General features: G+C 44.0%; 1 protein-coding gene across 2 annotated transcripts; it reads right to left on the bottom strand.

The window, feature by feature from the left end:
* Positions 1-1,088: 1,088 nt before the first annotated feature.
* Positions 1,089-11,839, bottom strand: Prpf38b (pre-mRNA processing factor 38B). 2 transcript variants are annotated; one of them, XR_015046679.1, is made up of 7 exons: positions 11,277-11,839; positions 8,419-8,487; positions 7,998-8,149; positions 7,853-7,913; positions 5,207-5,430; positions 3,279-4,766; positions 1,089-1,714 (listed from the first exon to the last, which is right to left on the bottom strand). XR_015046679.1 is itself a non-coding variant. In XM_021158153.2 (6 exons), exons 1-6 carry the CDS (start codon positions 11,550-11,552, stop codon positions 3,917-3,919), a joined length of 1,632 nt encoding a protein of 543 aa, XP_021013812.1. In that variant the 5' UTR covers positions 11,553-11,839; the 3' UTR covers positions 1,089-3,916. The 2 variants fall into 2 exon arrangements, 1 of the variants encoding a protein (XP_021013812.1); XM_021158153.2 differs by having other exon boundaries at positions 1,089-4,766.
* Positions 11,840-23,203: the final 11,364 nt, after the last annotated feature.

Here is a 23,203-nt window from a genome sequence, read left to right as displayed (position 1 = left end):
AGGCTACCCATCAAGCAGTGTGAAGAGCTGGCATCAATATGGCCAGTACTGTCATAATATACTAACTCTGGGTCCTGACAGGTCACAGAAAACACACTTCTGACACGGTTTGATGCAGAGAATGATTAGCCAGTACGGAGAGCATTAGTTACTAAGAATAAGGAGATCTACAGAATACAGAAATGATAGGGAAGCCATGCTACCTTTAGGGATAAGGAAGAGATCCCAAAGGGGGAAAAAAATTGGGACCCAAGTTAGATTGACTCACTGTTGGGGAGGATACAGCTGTGGCAATGTTTGCTGAGACATAAAGGCAGGAGCTGGAGAATGGTTGTCAAAAAGAGCTAGGCCACAGGATCCTAGAGCCAAGAAGGGGAAACGGGCACAAGCTCCCATCCTGAACCAAGAAGCAATATCAATCAACCACTTGCACACAAAAAAGGTCCTCCAGTCGGTCTCACTGGGTATATAAACCACATTTAAGGGTAGACTCCCAAGCCTAGCAGCAGTTGGCCAACACAAAACTCAATGGCATTGTCTCATTTTCTTTGTGCATTAAAAAACAAAACAAAACACCTTTCTGGCCTTTTGCTTATAAAGTATTGCTTAGAGTTGTTTTTATGTTTTTCCCTTGCCTATCTAAAAAGGCATGAATTTGGATGGGTAGGGAGTTTCTGGGAGATGGGGGAGAGGAATTTGTGATCAAGGTATATTGTATGAATTTCCAATGTAAAAAAACATGCACATTGCAAAATAGCTAAGACTTTATGTTTTAGAAGAAACTGACTTGCTCCTTTCAATATATTAAAACATCACACTAGATTTGCCACCCCCAACCCCCAAAAGTCCTTAGGTCACAGTCCACTGGAAACCTGTAGGAAAAGTGTGTGCATGAGCAAGCCTTGCTGAAGGTTCCAATGGAATTGCTGGCAAGTCTGCTTACTTTCTTGAGATGCCACTGAGCTTCAATGGCTGAGTGCCACCAGGCGCCTTTAAGCTATGCGTCTGAACAGGGCAGTTGAATAGGAACTAGGTCTCCTTTCATGCAGCACTCTCTGTTGACAAAGCAATGTGTGGAATCGCCAGTTCCAGATCACACTCTTTTTTTTTTCCCAGATCACACTCTTGAAGGGTAGATTTGGAGCCAACACAGAAACAGGTGTCCGCAAATGAGCAGTGGTTCCCATACACAGCTTGGCAAAACTTGGCACAAAAGGGGATGAGGGTGGCCAGATAAGAGTGTTTGGGTAAAATGTTTAGAATAGTAGTAAGACTGGCTGCCTTGCTGGTTATCTAGGTCACTGGCAACATCAGAGTCTAAGAGGGCACAAGGGCAGAACTTTTTTTCAAAGGTTATGTATGAGTGCTCTATGTGCATGTCCACCTGTGTGCCAGAAGAGGGCAGCAGATCTTACTATAGACAGCTGTGAGCCACCATGTGGTGGCTGGGAACTGAACTCAGGACTGGAAGAGCACTCAGTGCTCTTAACTGATGAACCATCCATCTCGCCAGCCCTAACAGGCCTTCTTTTGCATTTGCTCAGCAAGCAACATTTACTTTCATGCGTTGTTTCGTGTCAGAGGTGAGCACGAAGGGTCTGCACAAAGTTCAGGAGCTGAAGGCATGTTGCTTCCTGAGTCTGGTTCTCAGCGCCATGTCAGCTCTAAGTCCAGCCCTGGGGGACCAATGCCTCTGGTCTCAGGTTAGAAGAACCTGCACGTACCACAAGAAAAACAAATCATATGGATTGAAGGGCTATAGATACTTGAAGATCAATAGCACTATCAATTCCCTTAGGAATTTATGCCTGCCTCTGCCTTTCCAGGATTAAAGGCATGCACTCTTACGCCCAGATCTCTACTTTACTAAAAAAAGCATTCCTTAGTGTCTAAGAAATGACCAATGAATCTCGTCAGCCACAGGAAGCCACTCTCTATAGTCTGCCTACGCTACTGAACACTTCCAATGTAGTAATAGTATGCTCAAAGGCTGAGAACATGGCTCAGAGAACATCTGCCTATCATGTAGCCAGGGTTAGATACTTTAAGGGGGAAAAAAATCAACTGAACATAAAACTGAGTTATTAATTACACTTAATAGTTTTCCAATTTCCTTAAAATTCTGTTTTAGTATGTGACAGCAACAGTATAGGTATGCCCAGAGGACACCATGCAGGCCCCTGTTCACTATGTGGATTCTAAAAGTCAAGACTTGGCAGCACCCACTTAACTACCTTGCTGAACCTACATCTGTAACTACTAGTTCTAACACACTAGTTGCTCAATTTGAAATATGACTAGATTTTTAAAAGTACAGCATTTCACTTAGAGATCTTTCTTAGAAGTGGTACGAATGTCCCCTGTGGGCTCTTCAATGAAATGCCTGATTGGTCAACACAAACCCTAAACCATAATGCTAATACCAATACCTAACCACTTATCAGCTTTGATGTGGACAGACGAGCCCCTGCAACAAAAACAAAACAACAAAACCACCCTACCTTCCCCTAAAAGGGAAGCTGCTATTAAGATTCTAGTAAGTACCAGCATAGTGTGTCTCCTTCCAGCCTACAAGGATTTAAGAGACTGTTTCCAGGGGTACATGTGTACACCATGAGATAGTATTGTCGCCAGCCTTCTCCTCCTAGCCCAGGGGTGAACTCAGGTCTGGCTGGATGGGAAGCACCTTTACAGGCTGAGCAATGTGTTCTTTTTAAATAGTCACTTTTGCTCAAGATCTCCTCTACAGAAAACTGCTGACATTTTATCAGTTCCCACAATTTTCTTTAAATGTTAACAAATGGGGGGGAAACCAACACCCAGGATAAAGGATTTAATCCAGTATTTATTCCACACTCATGATGGTTTTCTGAAATCAGAATACAAGTCATAAGAACAATCTATCAAATAATTTGCTGATAGTCTTAAATAACGCAGCACTGCATTACTGGTAATATTTCTGTCCTAGATTAAGTTTAAAAACTCAAACAGCAATCTTCATTATCAATAAAAAAAGTTTTAAATTCTTAAAAAAGGATACTATATCAAGCTGTTTCATAATTTAAGTATTCTCCATTTATAAAATGCTTTGGAAGCTTAGGCTTGACTGCTTCTCTGCTCCTGTGCCCCGCCCTCTCCCAATCACTCCTTAGTATAGGGTTGCTACAATGCCAGGCTTACACACTTTAATATAGTACTTTTAAAGTCTGAGAAAGAATTCAAGAGGGAGGGGGAAGCACATTGTAAAAAGGAAAGTAGTAAATTTTAGGCATACTAACAGTGTCCCTTTGAGGTAGAATGCTAAAAGGACTTCTGATCCAATCACAGCCTAATTTAAACCTCTTAAAAATTCTCTCGAACATTAACTGTGGAGAATAACAACATATTAACAAGAGCTTCCAAGGTAATATACAGTGGACAAGAATGTTAACCCTCCAACTGTTGCCTTCATGTATACTGAAAAACACATAATTCTCCTAAACAAACATCCAAGATCCATTCCCAAAGTCTTTAGCATTCTATTATGAAAAGCACAGCCATGCTAACTTCAGTACACAACCATAATCTCACACCTACAAAATAAAAATAGAATTAGTGGCAGTTTATTGCCTTATACAAATTTAACCAACATGGCAACCATGCCAAAGGAATTAAAACATTTTCCAGGACGTATGTACAGACTGTACATTTTAAAAACAAACAAAAATGCAAGAACATTCTGTGCATCATGTGTCAACTCAAAGGGGTGAAAACATCAATGCGTAATGGGATTACAAAGGCACTTCCCTACACAAAAGAAAACACAGCCTACGGGGAGCTCAGAGTGCATAACTACTGCACAATCTCAACTTGGGGGGAAAAAGCAGAATTTAATCAACATTTATAGGATTCAATGTGATCCAATTTTACAAAATCTTCACACAGTCTCATCTTTGTTTTTATGTTCTTTTTCTTGGCTCTCTGGCTCTCCACTCTGGCTGCTCTGATGATCCTGTCTGTCTGACTGGTCCTTGCTATCATTATGCTCTCTCTTGTGGGAACGGTCTTGGCTCCTGCTGCGCTTTCTAGACTTCTCTCTGCTAGGGCTGTGTTCTCGTTTTCTCTTTTCAACACTGCCAGTTCTTCCTTGACTGCCACTTCTGCTTCTTTTATTCACCTTCTCCTTGCTTTCGTTTTTATGTTTGCTTGACTTGTCCTTGCTTCTGCTCCTGCTCCGCTTCCCTGTGTTTCTGCTCCTGCTCCTACTCCTGTGTTTCCTCTCTCTGCTCCTACTTCTGCTGTGTTTTTTCTTGGACTCTTTTTTGTCATCTCTGTGTCGTCTGTCCTCCTTGTCTTCTTTGTGCTTCTTCTCTTCTCCATCACCCCTACTTCTCTGCTCCTTGGAGCGCTCTCTTGATCTCTCCCTGTCCCTTTCTCGGTCACTGCCTCTCTCCTTGTCATAATCTCGGTCTCGTCTTCGACCCCTCTCATTTTCTTTCTCTCTTTCCCGATCCCTGTCTCTTCTATCCCCTTTCCTATCACGACTGCGACTGCGACTTCTGTGTCTCTCCCGACTGCGGCTTCGCCTGCGATCTAAGCCCCGATCAATGCTTCGGGATCTTCGCCTTTCTTTCTCTCTCTCTTTGGCTTCCCGCTCTAGTCGTTGGCGTTCTTTCTCTCTCTCTAATTCTCTGTCAAAACTAGAAGATCCATGGCCCTCCCGGTGATGACTCCTGCTTCTTGATCTTCTTGGAGACCTCCGTGGGCTCAGTGATCTTCTTGGAGATCTAAGAAAAAGGGAAAGGAAGAAACTGTAAGAAAGCAAACACTGGAAGGGCCGGGATACCTGCAGCTCAATGGAACACTTACATGGGATGTCCTTAGAACAAACACTGGGGCTGATATTCAACCACAAATACTCCCTAGCACATAAACCAACCAAATATACTGCAAACATTTCATCAGCTTACTACACACATCAAATATAATGATTAACCTTTGGATGGTACGGCCTGTGGTAGAGTGCTTGCCTGGCATGTATGTGTACAATAATGTAACTGCTCTCATTATTGGATGGTACGGCCTGTGGTGGAGTGCTTGCCTGGCATGTATGTGTACAATAATGTAACTGCTCTCATTATTTTAGGGGGAATGACAAATTAAAGGAAAAACCACATGTTCCTAAGAACTTTGTATAGGTAAATTAAAATTAATAGCTGGTCATTACCTGGATCGCCGTCTCTCAACATGTCTGTCTATCTCCTCAATGCCTTCCTTTCCGTCTTTCTTGATTTTCCTAGGTCGAGTTTTAATCTGCTGATCAATATTCTTCTGAACTGGAACTGGAATTCTTGGAAACAAAGTAGAAAACCACTCCAATTTTGTGAGAAAAGAACGAAGCATCTCTCCAATGGTCATGACACAGCCTCCACCAGCTTTGACATCTAGGTCCTATGAAACATAAGAGATACCCTACCGGTTAAGAAAAAAGACACATCAACATATACATGAACACTTTAAAAAATTTTTTTATACCATCTTTGGAATCAACTATAAAAAACTAACAGAAAAACTTCAATTTGTGTATCCTAATCTGGAAATGAATGAAGACTATATTTAGGCTAATTATATACATGCAGGTGAAAAAGAACCCTGCAGCCTCTTGGGCATAAAGGGACCTGACTTACTCATTAACCAAAAATCTGGAAAATCCCCTTATCTCACTAAAGTACGTGGAACCAGTGGGTTAACACGACATTTCACATACCTGCACTTGAGGACACGTTTGCACACGTACCTAGTGCCGAAACCTAGCTACGTAGGGGCTACTTTCTGAGACTTCCTATCTAAAGGTTATCTCTTAACAGCTGCAATACAAAATGAAGCCCTGCTAAAACTGGAAGCAATAGCAAACCAACTGCCATGAAGCAGTGAGGTTTCTAATTTAAAGTTATGTACAAAATAAATAAATGAACAAAGAATTGGAAACGCATAATCCATGATGACCATTGTCTCTGAAAAGGGTCATTACCGCATGAAGGCCTTCTTGCTATGCCCTCTCACAGCTCAGGACATGTTAGTCAGCTATTGTCAGTCCCAAACCTATAGTGCAAGCACACAAGGAAAGTGAGATTTGTTATCTACACAGGAAAACAAGAGCTAAAGGTAAAACTGCTTGCACTCACACACATTTAAGTGTTCAGATATACAGTATTTCCAAATATAATCGCTGCAGATATCTAAAGAAGAAAACATACGTTAGCTCAAATAGAGGACCTCAGGCTTGTAAACACAGTAAAGAACAGATAAATTAGAAGCATTCAGAAACCTAAGAACAATTTTTAAAAGTGACATGCCTTTTGAAGTGCTTTAATCTTTCTTTTGAAAAAAGACATGTAACTAGGAGAAAAGTTTAACAATTATGATTTTACCTCAAACACTTCTTGGATCTTTTGAATTAATAAACAGCTTGGTAAACAGGCCAAAACAGGACAGGGAAATTTTTAACAACCATCTCTGGGCTTGTTTGTAACCCTAGCACTAGGGAACTGAGACAGGGGATCAGTAGTAGAGGCCTTGATTCTCAGCTAGTCTGAGGCCAGCCTGAGTTACACAAGACCTTGTCTCAAAATGGTTCTCCTCTATGTCTACAGAGTGAGTTTTTTTTTTTAAAGGTGGGCATATAATAAAAATGAAATTTTTATTAGATGGATATATTCATCAACAACAAAAAAGATTTTTTTTTGAGACATGGTCTCATTATATAACTCTGGGTGGCCTGGAATTTACTACATAGACCAGTTTGGTCCAGAACTCAGCAATCCATCTGCCTCTGCTTCCTAGGTGCTGGGATTAAAGGTGTGCCATATTAAGGACCAAATTTTTGTTTGCACTCACAGAAGCAGTTTAATTCTACAAACTCTGAATTACAAATTAGTGGTAAAAGTGGATGCAAGGACAATAAAGCTCACAATTGAGTATGCGTTGATCCTCTAATCTTCACTAAGTAAATTAATATGGGTAGAATTTGAATATGACTCTAATCTTCGCTCATCTTGTCTTAAGGCTTGAGACAGTGACTAGATTAGCCAAAAAAACCTCAAGTACTAATTTTAGGAAAAGAACTGTGTTTTTCCAAGGTGTTGGAATCAAGCCCAGAGCTATGGGTACGGGACTATGAGGTTGAGTTTTACAATGTTAAGCCTGGTCTTTAAAACACTGTGCTGTATAGTGGCTGAGAAAGCTAGAAGGAGGCAGGCATAGTGGTAAAGCCTGTGTGTAATCCTAGCTACTCGGGAGGCTGAGGTAGGAAGATTACAGGTTTGAGACTGACCCACGTAACACTGAGTGTCAGGCTCAAAAGAAAAATGGAAAAGAATTATTATTTTCTTACTTGGACAGGTGTAATTGTCAGGCTATTGAAGCTAGTCTCACTCTTTCTAAGCCTATACTTACACGCAAATATAAATACTGCTGTTTGAAAAAGGTCATAGTAAAGCCAAGAAAGCGTTCGGAGATTTAAAATGCCTACAGTTACAGTAGTGCATGTTGCCTGTCATGTCTAGCCCCTCCCTCAGAAAGCAACTATCAGCCGTAGGAGCTAAGATCAACACAATACAGAGTTAATTTGGGAGAGAAAAAGTTATCATTGAAGCTATTAAAACATACTAACTCTTAAAGCATATTAAAATAACTTAAAATTTTAACCTAACACAGAAAAGTAATCAAATCTTAGCAAATGAATAATAATCTCCAAAGTACAACTGTACAGAAACAAATGTACAGAAATTCTGAAGATATTAAACTTCCAAAAAATAAAAGGGCAAGAGCAGAGTAATCAGAAGAAAGGCGATGATTACCCTTGCTGACATACCTCCTCATCATCAAGGAAGGACTCAAACCAGTCCCACAGGTCTGTAGGGGGTTGGGTATACCTACAATTATAACAAGAAATCTACTGAGTTTATGTGAACTAAAATACAGTATTTATTTAAATATGTAGATAAACACACACATACCTTATATACATAAATCCAAGGGCTCTGATATATGGAGAGTCTGTATGTGTTATGAGACCCATCACTTGCTTTCGAGTTAACTTCAGGGTAAATAATTTGTATAGAAGGCAAAATGCTGTAGAAACAATGCCTCCTGTTCCAACACCTCGAACCTTTAAAGGGAAACAGTTAATAACAAATAAGCAGATACTTAATACCCATTGATGGATGCTGTTATCAACAACCATAATCTACAATTAAAAGGAGGGCATAAAAACTAATGCTTTTCCTAATCTGATTCAATGGAGACCTGACTTTTGCACTTTTGGAAAATTCTAAGATCTGCCAATGAATCGGTATTTGGATATCTACGGACCCTTAGCTCTCCTATAAACTCAGCAGACAGAAAAACTGGAAAAAAAATGCACGTACTTCTACTTACCCCTCCGCACATCCCCGTCTGGCCAGCAGTCTTCCTGCTCCCCTTTTCCCATGGCTCAACATGCGTGACCTGAAAATAAAAAAAAGGAAGACAACAAACGTTCGGACTCCGGAACTACAGGAGGCACAGTTCCTAAGAGCAACTCCGCCAAGTGCCGAGCCACTGTGCGGGCGCCTTCCACCATCATCCTGGACTCACACACTAAGTACAGCATCACTGGGAAAGCTGCTCAGACTCCACACCAACAAAGTTAGAGGAGTCAACAAAACCCTGGCATGCTTTCAAAGCAGACAGGTCACTTTTACAGTAAAGTTAAATACATATTACAAAAAATATGAAGGTTATTTCTAGGGCTCTGCAGGGGCAAGAAGGGCTTATTTAAGGCCTGGGGTAGTGGACGTGAGATGGGGTCTTACTCTGTCGCCCTGGCCAGCCTGGATCTCATTTAGACCAGGCTGGCTTGGACTACAAATCAAACCCACCTTGGGACTTTTTATTTCTCATTTTTCATCTGGATCAATTAATTCCAAGTTAAATATTTTAAAGATTAAAATTACAAGGCTACAAAGATCATTCTTATACTTAATTTTTAGGCAAACTGCAAACCCAGAGTATAAACTGTTAAAAGGTTAAGTGTGAAGTAATTAATATATACCAAATTGAATCAATAACAGTATCATTTTTGTTAAAGGGAGCACCCTATGAAAACAGCATTACCCCCAAATAGCAAAAAGCTTGATACTAGAGATAAGTGGAAAATATTAGACCTGTTTTTGTTTCTTAAATAAACCCTGCTCTTTATTTCTGCCCATACACAGTAATACTTTATACTTTATTTTAAGCAAAACAACCAACCAACCAACCATTTAAATTGAAGCACAACACTGTTTTGCTCACCTTATGGAGTTTTTTTCCTGTTCCCAACAAACAGACTAAGTCACATCCCACCCAGCCCCCAGTGCTGGAGACTGAACCTAGGGTCTCATCTATGTTGGGTAAGTGCTGTACCAACTTACCACTGAACCACAGTTTCTATTCCTTAAAGGGCACCCAAAAGAGGGCATACCATGTAAAACTGGAAGCCTATACATTTCAAAGACTATCTGATCCAAAGAAATTTCCTAGCAAGTTTTCAGTCACATTTCACTTTTAATTACATGTATGTGTGGGTCCCTGGAGCTGAGGGTACGGTGGTTGTTAGCTGCCTGATGTGGATGGTGGAACCTGAACTTAGGTCCCCCGCAAAGGCAAAAAATACTTAGTCCAAGGGGCATCTCCCCGTCCCCCCCATTTTAGTTTTAAAAATGAATTTAAACATACTTTCTAATAGAATACGTTTTTCAGAATACATTTGAAATTAGGTTGAAATATTACTCTCTATTTTAAAACAACCTGTCACAAAGGTACAGGGACCCAAATTTTCAAAGTTAACTGCATCCACAATCATCATTCACCATGCTGCATCCACACTGAAAAGGTCTTACCTTTTAAAAGCTAGTTTTAAAAAACTACTTCATAATATTAGTTACACCTACTTAACAGCTTTTGTAAAAGAATACCAAGAGTATGTGTATATTTTATATATCCAAAGTTAAAAGGTTTGTCTATACAAAGCAATTAGTACCTCAAAAATCTCTCATTAACCTGAACAAGTGGCTGGGAGAAAAGTGGGTAAAATATACAGAATCTCTTTTCGTTAACATCTCCACGTGTGTGTTTAAATGAGAAAAAAAAAGATCTTATTTGGTCTGTCCCAAATTTCTAGAAAAGACAAGAACAATTGGATGTGTTTTACTTTACATGCTCTAGCGAAAATGCTTGAAGACATGAAGACTATTAATACTCATTAAAATATAAATTAACCTCGGAGGCCTGGAAGGTATTTTTTAAACTACCTAATTTGTCGGGAAGTGGAGACTCTAGTTAGTGAGACCAAAATCAATGGCCCAACACCAAACCGGAAAAAATAAACCTAATTAGCCATTCATTTAACCAGGGAAATGCATTTATTGGCGATTGAGCATGATTAATAGTGCATACCTCTACCTGCGACCCTGGGCTGCTCCGAGCCTCGCTGCAAGACTGAGTCAATCCTGCTAACGAAACAAGAACTGAGACAAGAGTGCAGTGAGGAGGCGCCAGGTGAGCTCCCCAGCACAGCCAAGCCAGCACCGACCCTGCCGCAGAAAGAAGCCCAGGGCCCAGATCATTCTAATTATGCCCAACGCACAGGTGGCTGACACCTTCGACTCCTGACTTCCTGCTGGGAAAAATTTCCAGGCCTTCTGTACACCTCTTTTGCCCTGGCACTCCACGCCACCCTCAACCCTCCCGGCCCACCCGACACACTCACTGGCCAATTTCTGTCGGGATTGGAGAGCTTAACGAAGAGCACGAGGCCAACATTGAAGTAATTACTTCAGTAATTCCGCTGGCCCGGGGGGGCAGCGGCAGAAGCACCGAGTTAGTGCTTAGTCGACACAGGTAAAAAGGAGTCATTTTTTTTTAAATGGTGAACTTGGACAGGCTTCTGGTATTACTTTTTCTCCTCTCCCCTAGAGTTCTTGCCCAACAGCTCCCTAGGGATAGGCAGGAGGTTGGGGTAGGTTAAAGATCGATTGTGGCGGGCTCGCCCGGCTATTAAAACAAAACAAAACAAAACCTGAAAAGGAAAAAAAGAGGGCGACCCTAGCCCGACCCGTCCCAAACCAGCCCCAAGCTTCTCTTCTCCCTCCGCCAACTTTCCCCCTCCCCCAAATCCTCGGGTCTCAGGAGGGAGGGAAGGGGGGTGCATCCACGATATCCGACACCCCGCTCTGGCGAACTTACCCCCGACACGCGGCCTAGAGGATGCGTACCTTAAAGTAGATCTCGTCCACCACCTCGTGGTAGGTCTTGAGCTCGTAGAGCTGCACTTTGAAGTAAGGCGACGACAGGATGTTGGTGAGGATCATGGGGTTGAGGTTCATGGTCTTCTCGTTGCCCCACAGCGGCAGCACATTGCCCTGCTTGCCCGACACCGCCGGCTTGGTGGCGCCGCCGCCGCCACACTGCTGCTGCTGCTGGGTCACGGCCGCGGCCGCCTGGTGCTGCGGTTGCGAGTTGCCGGTCAGCGCGGGGCTGTTGTTGGCCATGTTGCCGCGGCAGGAAGGAAGGAGGGCGGGCGGGAGGAGGGAGGCCAAGCTCGATCGCGCTCTTCGGGACAACGGTCCCGGACCTACTCCATGGAAGGCCGTCGGGGCAAGGAGCCCGCCGCGTTGTGCCCCAGCCGAGCGGGGGACTGCAACTGGGACGCCGACACACGGGAGCCCGGGCCCGAGACGGACGCCAAAAACGCAGGCGGGGAGAACTCCGGACGCAAGGCAGAACGGGCAGCAGAGGAGCTCGATCTCTTCCGCCAACTGCCCCTGGGAACAAGATGGCGGGGCCAGCGGAAGTGACGCCACACGCCCGGGCGTTCGAGCTAAGGCCGTGGCCAATCAGAGCCGCCCGTGTGTGCAGGCTATTCCTCTTCCTGGTTGCGCGAGGTCGTTGCGTGTTGGCTCGGCTCCGGTGGTCTCTGTGTCGGGCTGGTGGCTTCCTCCTGGGACTTTGGCCCAGGGGGAAGGGGGTCTGGACACAGTTGCTATGTTTTAGAGTTTGCATCGGTAGCTTGATTTTTCTCGAGGCAGGAGGAGGGTCTCGTGACTCTTGTGTTCTGGACGGATGCGTGACTGCTCCTGCGGAGCGGTCGAGGTCTCATGAGTTAATTTTGTTAAGATTCTCCAGAAAGGACTAGAGTCAGGGAATTGACTCCGATAGAGTCCTTGAGGCTTTCGCAGAGGTAATAGTGTCCTACCGGAAGTCGTAGACGGCCCCAAATTTTTTTTCTCCTAAGATTAGGATAATATTTTAACTGGGTTGTGAGCTTTAAAGAAAGTACTCTCAACTGGGTGTGGTGGCGCCCGCTTTATTTCCAGTGCTGGGGAGGAAGGGGCAGACGGGTCTGTGATTCTGAAGCCAAGTTCCATAGAGATCCAATCTCAAAATAACAAAAAACATAAAATCTGCTACCCTACGTGGAGTGCTTCCATTGACTCAAACCTATCTTTTTTTATTTTTAGTTAGGGCCTCACACTAGCTGAGGCTAGCATGTAGCCCAGGCTGGCCTCAAACTCAAGACAATCTTTACGCCTTAACCTTCGAGATACTGGGATTTTGGGTCCTGAGCTACCACATGTAGTGAGATGATAGTTCTATGGTACTGCTGCACTGGGCTAGGCCTTAGAAAAGGGAGTGAGGAATGGAGATGGAGAAAAGGTGGGAAAGTAATCACGGTGTCTGTTCTCAAAGGTACTGATAACTTAAGATTAATAGTGTTTGAGAGTTAAGAGACTGCTGGAGCTTCTGACCATCATCTACTATTTACCATCTAATAAGCCTGATTTGAGCAGAGAATGGCTTAAGCATAGAAACCAAAATCGGGTTTAGAGATGGAAAATAGTAGAGTTGGCAAGAAGCTGGGAGGTATGCTTTGTGGGGAGTAGTGGCAATAAAATGTCTGTAATGTGTGGATGAAACATTAGGAACTTAATGCTTACCAAGGGTTACCCCACATCCTTATCGTGTGTGTGTGTGTATTTAAATCAGGCTAGGTTGGTTTTGATGGCTACGTCTGAAATGAAATTTACATTCCAGAGACTGAGGCAGAACAATCAAGAGGCCAAGACTAGACTGGGCAATATAATAATCTGACTTAAAAAAAAAATCAGGCTATTGGTGTAGTTTAATGATAGACGAGGTGCCTAGCTAGCATGGGCAACGTTGGTTTAATCCCAACATAAACGTGTTTTCCTGTGCTCATTCATGGACATAAGCATTAGGGGCTGAGGATGTTCTTCAAAGGTAGAGACTTAATTAGCAAGCAAGAGTTTTAGCCCCATCACTGGAAAAAAGAAAAATAGTTCATATGCATAATTTTAAATACGACCTTGACGTCTACTTTGTATTGCTTACATTATTTCTGGCTTCAGTCCATTCTTCAGCAATGGCCAGAATAATTCCATTAGTGCTCCTTTGCTCCTGGATACCATGAGGTGAGCAGCCTGCCATGCAAATCGCCAAACTCCAATGGCGTTTTGTAGCCTATTTAATGTCTGCGTGGGTTGCATACTGTCGTCCTTTCCTGGAAACTTTTGGGTTCGGAAGTTTCCAAGCAGATCTTAGTTTCAGCAGTACATACAGACGAGACTGAAATGGGAAACTGAGCACGGGGAGGGGGGAGGGGTGGGGGGAGTGGGGGGGGGCAGTGAGTAGAAACCAGTTCACCCTGATGCTGACTCCTGTAGATCAGCCCTCAGAGGGAAGTCAGTTCCATATGCAGTCCTGCATAGGAATGGAAAATCAGCATTTTGCAAGTGACAAAGGGCTCCTTGCTGAAGTAGCCAGGTTCTTGTGTCCTACCTCCAAGAATCTGACCAGTGACACGTGGTTGAAATAGAAATAGAATATTAGAAAGGGCAAGCGCTCTCTCTTAATGGGAGTGGACTGGTGAGCTGAGAGAAAGTTCCCAAATTGCTGGGCCATGAGTGACTGTGACACTTTGTAGGACAATTACATACTAGCTGTCATTTTGGGGTTATATATGACTGACTTGTCACACATGCTCCTTTTGCTGTTCCCTTGGTGGGGAGGGGAAGGGATTCCAATCTTTCTTTGCCAACTGACAGCAGCTGCTGCAAGTGTTTCTCCTCCACATTCCTTCCTTCTTCCTTCCTTTTCCTTTTCCTTTTTCCTTTTTCTTCTTCCTTCTCCTTCCTCTTTCTCCTTTTATGTTGTTTTTTCAAGGCAGGGTTTCTCTGCAGACCAGGCAGGCCTTGAACTCAGAGATGCACTTGCCCCTGCCTCCCTAGTGCTGGAGTGAAGGTGTGTCCCATCACCAGCACTCAGCTGATCTCTGCTGTGTAATTGAGCCATTATGTTTCTCTTGTATTTTTTGTTTAGGGTTGTAGCTGTAAGTTTGTGCCATACCGCTTTGTGCTCCCAGCGGATCAAATGTGCACACCCACCCAAGAGCACACTTATTTTTAAAATGCCTTGGCTACCTCAAAGGCTGGGCACTCCTAACCCTCCCCTAGTACCCCAGGCCCAATGGAGGAAGCGGCCAGTTGCCGCTTAGCCGAATTCTCTCTTGGCTGCTGTTGGCTTTATCTCCTGTAGCTCCTATGCCTCATCCTTCTCTCCCTAGTCAATGCAATTCTCCTCTGTTTCTCTCTGAGTCCCACCCTATGCCCAGCCATTGACTGTTAGTGTCTTTATTGATTGATCAAAAACCAATTGGGGACAAGTATCTCAGTGTTTGGACACACAGATTCCCAACTGAATTAAAGCTTTAGAGCCAATCTCCGACATAGGGTGGGCCAGGGTCCCTTTTATAGCCCAGATTGGTCTTAAAATTGCTATGCAGTGCTGGGCATTGTGGTGCACACTTTTGATCCTAGCACTTGGGAGGCCAAGGCAGGTGGATCTCTTACTTTGAGGCCAGCAGTCTTAAAAACTGAGTTCCAGGTTAGTCAGGGCTCTTACATAGAGAACTCTGTCCTGAAAAACCAAACCTAAAAGTAAAATTACTGTGCAGCCATGAACGACCTTGAACTCCTGATCTTCTTGCCTCTACCTCCTGAGTGTCTGGCAGGTTTATTTGTTTCTCCCTTACTCCTTCCCCTCTTTCCTTTTTTCTTTGTTATTAGTGTTGTATGTGGGTGGAATTTGAGGATTTTTTTTTTTTTTTTTGAGATGGAGATAAAAACAATGGGGAAGACCAACTGAAAATCCAGCAGCTGCTGGGAGGAGGGAGCCGAGGCAAAGTCATGCCTTTACGTTAAGACACAGAGGCCGGCAAGCAACTGCAGGAAGGGTGTGTGGGGAGAGGGTGAGATTAATGGGAATGAGGGGAGTCTTCAAAGAAATGGTGAGAGGGTACACAGCACCAGGAAAGAGTGGTTAGGCTTTGGCTGATACCCTGAAAGAGAAAAAAAAGTTAGGTTGCTTTTTTAAGTTAGAATTTGGGGACAGCAGACTATGACAGTCTTCACACGACTTCTCTGCTACTTTTCCTAAATGACTTTTTTTTTTTTTTGCATAGGGTTGGGACAGGGTCTCACTGTGTAGATATCTGGCCTCAAACATGCTCTGTAGACTAGGATGATCTTAAATTCAGAGATCCTCTTGCTTCTGCCTCCTGAGTGCTAGGATCAAAGCCATCTGACATCATGTCCATCATGCATCTAGTTTGTTTGTTTGAGACTAGGTCTCTCTATCTATTGCTGGCCTGATATTCACAGAAACCTGCCTGCCACTGCCTTAAATGCATGTGTCACTAACCCTGGCTTTTTTTTTTTTAAGTTAACTTGATCTCCCATGAGGATTATGAGTTTTTTCATTTTGTTTCCAGACAGACTTCACCTATGCTGGTTGCCTGCACTGGCCTCAAACTCCCTGGCTGAAGGGATCTGAATGCTAGGGTCAAAGATGCCCAGCTATGAATCTAAATTCTGATGTAACACAATGTTTGGCCAAGGGCTTTGGTTTTTTTTTTTTTTTTTTTTTTTTTTTTTTTTTTGCAAGGCTTCGAATCAGGTAACAGGGCCAAGGCTACAGATGGGAGTGATCTGCTCAGCAGATGGCTCAGGAATTTGTTGATACTGAATTTATTTTAAGCTGTTGTACAGAAAAAGAATATTGTGGGGTTAAAGTCTCTAATTCAGTGTTGTTGGCAGAGGATCTCTGTATGGTCAGGATATATACTGAATGATCAGCTCCGAGCTGATCCACATGCCAGTGACGTCCCTGCAAATGGATCATCCTTCCATAACATTTTAGAAATTTTGGATGGGGACAACACAGAGAGAATCAAGATGCTAGCACCAGGCACTAATGCCAAAGGAATGGAATTCCAATAAGGATTCATCCAAGTTCATGCCCAGGTTCTGAGGAAGCAGTAACCTAAGTAGGATCAGTGATGCAGAGAAGAGTTCCCAAGCAGGTATTCTATAAAAGCACAGAATACTTAGCCTGGTGGTGGTAGCACATGCTTTCAATCCCAGCACTCAGATTAACCCCAGAGGCAGAGGCAGAGAGGCAGAGGAGGCAGAGGAAGAGGGAGGCAGGAGGCAGGAGGCAAGGGAAGGCAGGAGGAGGCAGGAGGCAAGAGGCAGAGGCAGAGAGAGGCAGAGAGAGAGAGAGGCAGAGAGAGAGAGGCAGAGAGGCAGAGGCAGGCAGATCTCTGTAAGTCTGAAAGGCCAGCCTGGTCTGCAAATGGAGTTCCAGGTCAGCTAGGGCCATACAGAGAAACCCTGTCTTGAAAGCAAAACCAGAAGCAAAGAAAAGGGTTGGGTGAGTGGGTGGGAGTCAAGAAATGACAAAGCTCAGTGACAGAGTGCTTGCCTTTCATTTGATTCTCAACACAAATGTCAGTTGGCTAACTGTAGCTAAGTAAGAATGGCAGTTCTCATTGAACACCATGTGCACCACGAGAAGGGGAGAGAAGACACCAGTGGGCTTGTGGAGCAGCAAAATCTTTTATTATTCCCACCACATAAGCAGAGTCATTGATAGATCAGGGCCACCAGACAAGGACTTAGGAACCTTGTTTTTGCTGGCAGCTCCGAGTATGGACCGAAGCAGCTTTGTAAGCATAAAACCCACAAGCATCTGGGCTGAGTAACAGATACAATTTTTTACCAATCAGAACTTGGGGTTTAGGGACAACTCCATTGTTTCATCATTGTTGGCTGACATTGAATGTGAGTGTTTTTGCCCAAGCAATCAAATTCATTTGTTCTTTCTGTTGTTAGGATTTGGGCATTATCTTTTGGGGAACTATTGTTGCTTAGAGAGGGAGTTGGTCAGCTTAGGTAAAATGGTGTCTAAAGTCAAAATTGTTGAAGACTTCCCCCACAACCCCAGGATAGCTGTGGCCATTTTGTTCCATGCCAGCCAGCTATTTCATATTGTTACTGAAATATGCCTGCCAGTCATTGACACAGAAAAATAATTTGACTCAGACCAGAGTCATGCTGACCACATACATACTGATGGCCTTTCTGTTCAGATGGGAAGGTGTCCTGGGACTGAAGCCACGGAACCACACAGCTCTGTGGGGAAAAGGTATCCTAATGGAAGGGTGTCCTGAGACTGGGAGCCCAGGAACCAGAGCTGAGAGGACACCTCCTCAGCAGAGGCACTGCAGCTCCCAGGGGAAGGTGGTATCCCTAGCTGAGGCACTGCAGCTCCTGGGGGAGGGTATCCCCAGCTGAGGTACTGCGGCTCCTGGGGGAAGGTGGTATCCCCAGCTGAGGCACTGCAGCTCCTGGGGGAGGGTGTCCCCAGCTGAGACACTGCAGATCCTGGGGGAGGGTGTCCCCAGCTGAGCTGAGGATCAGGAGCCTCAGCCTTACTCCTTCCCTTTAATTCTTCTCTTTTTCTCTTCATTGTTTTTCTCTTCATTGTTTTCCTGTCTTCTTCCGAGGGGAGAGAGTCACACCAGGCAGCTAATCTCATAAAAGAGATTCACTAGACTCCTGAGAGAAGAGGCACAAATTCAGGAGTAGCTGACTCTACTCCTGGGAGGGAACAGACACAGTGTTTATATAGGGGTTCTTAGGGGGTGGAGCTTTCTAGGGTGGAGATTTCCAGGACGAGGATTGGTGGGATTTCAAGTCCTGAGCTTAGGGGAACTCTGGAATTGGTGGGTTTTCCTGTTCAGGGATTGGTGGGGTTTTGTGCTCAGAGATTGGTGTGTTTCCATGGGAAGTTAAGGGAGTGGTGGCTTTTGTTGAGACTTTTCACTTAAAATTAGCATAACCTGGGAGAATCTCACTTCGAGCAGGAGATAACCTTTGTACAGTTCTGGGGGTTAGCGAGGTCTTGGGAAGGGGTTGCTGGAGCTCCTCAGGCAGGCAGGGCTCTGGCCATTTTCCTGCTTTGAGGGTTTACAAAATTTACAAAGGGAGTCCTCGGCAAGGAAAACCTTTCCTGCCATGTGAACGTGTGCATGTCTAACATATAACCTGTTCTGTATGTTATGAGGTTTGTTCATCTTAAGAAAGGTCACGACTATAAGCTTCATGTAGGACCCATCAAATTAAATAAAGGTCAACATGAACTTTTATGTCTAAAATGGCTTGAGGCAGGGCTGACCACTGGGCAGCAGTTCCAACATCTGTGTATGAATGAGCTCATTGTGGTTTTTGCCATTCTAGACTTTATAAGTTGGCTTTGAGAAATAAATGTCCAGCTTCCAGCTTTTAGCTGTTACCCTGGTCGATCAGTCTTTGGATATACGTTCTATTGAACATATAAGGTTTATTAACCATCCCTATCTGACTGAGATCACCGTCTGGTGACTCCTGGACCCTAACAAAAATGGCAGTACTCAAGACAAGTTTTTTTTTTTAATCTTCAGTGGGATGTCATCATTCATTGTCTTAGTCACTGTTCTACTGCTATAAAGAGACACCAATGACCAAAGTACCTCTTGAGTTCCACTCCCTAGTGACTAAGCATTCAAATATGTGCACCTATAGGGGGCAGTATTCTCATATGGCCCCCATGGGGTTATAGCCATATCATAATGCAGAAGGCATTTAGTTCTACTTCAAAAATCACCGTAATAAAAAAAAAAAACAACAAAAAAATCACCGTAATCTTTCACAGTCTCAGTACTATTTAAATGCCTAAAGTTCAAAGTGTCTTCTGACAATCTTTTGATAGCAACACTCCAATAAAATAAAAGATCAGATCACATACTTTTAACATTCAATGGCACAGAATATATATGAAGATTCCAGAAGGGAGAACAGAGAACATGGTGAAGAAATGTTGGACCAAAGTAAGGAGGAAAACCAGTGGGACAAACTCAAAACTCCCATCTCCATGTCTGATGTCAAAGCCCTCTTCAGGTCATCAACTCTCTTCAGCTCTCTTTGACTGCAACACATTTTTCTCCTTTGAGCTTTCTCTATACATGGTCTGCAACTCTCATTGGCAGGTGTCTTAGGGTTTTACTGCTGTGAAGAGACATCATATCAAGGCAAGTCTTATAAAAGATAACATTTAATTGGGGCTGGCTTACAGGTTCAGAGGTTCAGTCCATTATCACCAAGGGGAACATGGCAGCATCCAGGCAGGCATGGTGCAGGAGGAGCTGAGAGTTCTACATCTTCATCTGAAGGCTGCTAGTGGAAGACTGACTTCCAGGCAGCTAGGGTTTTAAACCCACGCCCAGAGTGACACACCTATTCCAACAAGGCCACACCCCCTAATAGTGCCTCTCCCTGGACTGAGCATATACAAACCATCACAGCAGGTATCCCATGACTGGCATCTGCAACATTTTGGGAGTCTCCAGTGCAATCCAGGCTTTGCCTTCATAGCTTTATGAAATAGTATCTCTGGGCCTTCATGCAGGGACACCCCTGACATGTGCCCAGCTTCATTGGCGTTCCTTAGTCTCAGATGGAGATTTCATAACCCTTTTCTTCTATTCTTGACTCTAAAGCCAGAACATGACTGAAGCTGCCAAGTTCTGCTGTTTGCTGGGGCTAGAATTCGGCCCCCTTTTTCAGTTAGGTGGGCAAAGGACTACAATTAAATTTGCATCAGCTTTCTGTTGTTGATGGCTTCCTCTACACTTAAGTTTTTCTTTAGTTCCTTTTTACAGGTTGGAAACTTAGTGGGTTGGGGTCTTACCCTGGGGTCATCACTCCTTTTAATCTATTTAGCATCAGGCTTTCCTTTAGACTTTTTTATCTCCTTGATCACTTAGCTCCATTACAATTCCAGGAGAAAAGGATTTCTCCTCAAACTACATTTTGTATGTGTTTGCTCACCTTGGTCCTTTTCATTATAGGTCTGTGTAAGAGTTGCTATGAATATAATGTGGTGAGGGGGTGCCTGGTGGGCCCAGGCTAGGTATGCCTGAGTAATTATGCCACATAACAGATCTGGTATAAAGGAGGCTTACTAGGGGAAGGGAAGAGGAGTGAGGACCTGGACAAGGGGTAGAGGCAGACAAGTGGGCATGTAGACAAGGAAGACAGAGGGGCAGAACCATGAGGGTATGGGGTGGGGCACTGGAACAGAGAAACATGAGAACAGAACTGTGGTGGTGGGCAGTCCTTTTACACTCTGCCCATACCTGGCACACCTGGCAATAGTAGATGATGATGTAAGCTGTTGCTAGGTGCCTATGAGAAGCCTGGTGGAAATGCCTGTAAGCTAACAAGTGTGACCACAAATAACCACATGACACCGTTAATAAATATCAGGTTGTATTGAAATCTCCTCTGCCAAAGCCATCAAATCAAAATTCTTCAGTTCAACCTCAGGCAGATCTTCAGGGCAAGAGCAACAAGCAGCCACAGTCTTTGCCAAAATATCACAAGAATGGTTTCTAGGCTACTTGTTAATATTTTCCCCTCTGAAACCTTTGGAACCAGGCCTTTGAATTTTCCATTGCTCTTCCTTGTCACCACTGTCTTCCCTGCTTCTACAAGTATGGCCCATTAATCCAAAGTCCACATCCTTTCAACAGGCAGCTGTCAGGCCGGTTACAGAAACAACCTGCTCCCTGGTACTAATTTCTGATATAGTTACTGTTCTATTGCTGTGAAGAGACAACATGACCAAGACAACTCTTATAAAGAAAGAATTTAACTGGGGGCTTATTTACAGTTTCGGAGTTTTAGTCCATTATTATCATGCAGGGAGCATGGTGCTGGAGGAGTAGCTGAGAGCTACATACTGATCTGCAGACCAAGAGGAAGAACAGTGGGCCTCCCATGCACTTTAGAAACTTCAAAGCCCACCCCAAGTGACACACTCCTCCAACAAGACCATGCCTCCTAATCTCTCTAATCCTCTGGGGATTAAGCATTCAAAAATATGTACCTATGGAGGCCTTTCTCATTAAAATCACCGCATTCCTGTTGGGTGCAGATTTTGCTTTAAGGATGTCCCCATGCTTCTGCCCATAACCCCTCACCCATTGTTCTGTAAGTAAGCCTAGAGTGAACTCTGCTCTGCAATTTCCCCAGAGTAAACTTTGGTGGAATTATATTTTGATTTGTGGTTTGTCCAGCAGGTAGGGTAAACATTGTTGATGTTTCCTCCCAGTTTAGGGATATTAACAACACTTGGCAAGATGTGATAGAACCGAGGATAAGTTTGGGAAGAACCATGGTGTTGTCTTTTTTTTTTTTTTTTTTTTTTTGTTTTTTCGAGACAGGGTTTCTCTGTGTAGCCCTGGCTGTCCTGGCACTCACTTTGTAGACCAGGCTGGCCTCGAACTCAGAAATCCGCCTGCCTCTGCCTCCCGAGTGCTGGGATTAAAGGCGTGCGCCACCACGCCCGGCCCATGGTGTTGTCTTGATGTGAGGAATGAGACAGGCAACTGAAGCCTAATGGTGGAATGTTTGCAGAAGAAATTTTGACATGTTTTTTGACATGTCCCCATGTGATGTGGCAGTGTGCTTTTTGCCAGTGGTGGCAGTGGCATGGGTAATGCAGAAGGTAGTGAGATATGTAACTAAGGGGAGGGAGTGTCTGGGGGGTGAGTGGCATGGGGTGACATGCCTACTCGATGGTAGGATTAAGCAAGGGAGTATGGAGGTGTTTTGAGAACAGCTGAAGGTCTAGAGCAGATATTACAAGCTCTGGGAGTGGTGGTGGCGGCGGTAGTGGCAGTGGTGGCAGTGGAGGTGGAGTATCAGCTAGCAGCTGCAGAGGCAGCCTGGCTGCAGTTATGTATGATAAGAGCTATCTGAGGCTTGGGCGGTGGGACACAGGGAGATGGAAGCTATGAGGGAGGAATTGCAACAAGAAAGAGACTAGGAACTGACTTCCTTTGTTGGCCTCCAATCTATTGGATGAGTGGATAAAAGAAGGAACAATAATGGTGCTAGCCTGGCACTTCTCACAACTGGGAGACCAAAGGGTAAAGAAAGCACAAATCATATCTATATTAAAGAACCCTTCTTGGAACCCCCAAACCTGGAATCCACGATGTTGACTTTCATTGACCTATGCAGATCTATTTGCAAGACCTGGGATTTGAAGACCTCCAAGAATGGTGCAGACCATAGTCTAATCCTGCAGACAAGTTTACTTTAGTTTCAGTGTTCTTTTACACATGATTGAAACAAAGAAAGCAATGATACCAGGCGGGTCATTCAGAAAATCATGTAAATAAATGCCAGAAAGCACGCGCTGAATATTAACAGAACAGCCTTTTCCCAGAACTTTCTCAGGACAGGCCAATTTAAAAACAATTCCCTGGCATATGCTATAGAGTATATCTGGGAAAGCACAAAAGCAAGGCAGGAGACCAGGGCACACTGAGGATAGCGCTCAGCACAGCCTTTCGCCAAATTGGGCTCTATAGCTGTGTTCTGACATCCAACAAGAATATACATGTCTTTCACATTGACTGTAAATGCTTATTGCAGGAGGCGTGAAATCATGTCCAAGAACAATCCAGGGAACCAAATGCATGTGAGGGGAAAGGCCCTCTGCCTTTTAGTCTTGAGCCTCTCTCACAGCTAGCTCCCCAAGGCACTGTTCACCTGCGTCAGCCTTTTGACTGAGTTCTGATACCCATGCCTGAGAAAGGCCAGGGAGGCAAGAAAGGAAAGAGTGAACTAGAGGCAACAGGTAATTAATTGCCCTGGAGTCTGGCCTTGAAAGAGAAAGGGGAAACCCATACCTGAGTGTGCAGCTGTGGATCCCGGGTGCATCATGATTAAAC

This window comes from Mus caroli, unplaced genomic scaffold (assembly GCF_978045245.1).
Source record: "Mus caroli unplaced genomic scaffold, Mus_caroli_1 scaffold_3, whole genome shotgun sequence".
NCBI lineage: Eukaryota > Metazoa > Chordata > Mammalia > Rodentia > Muridae > Mus > Mus caroli.
Note: the sequence above shows the minus strand (reverse complement) of the source record. Positions and strands in the feature narration are given on the sequence as shown.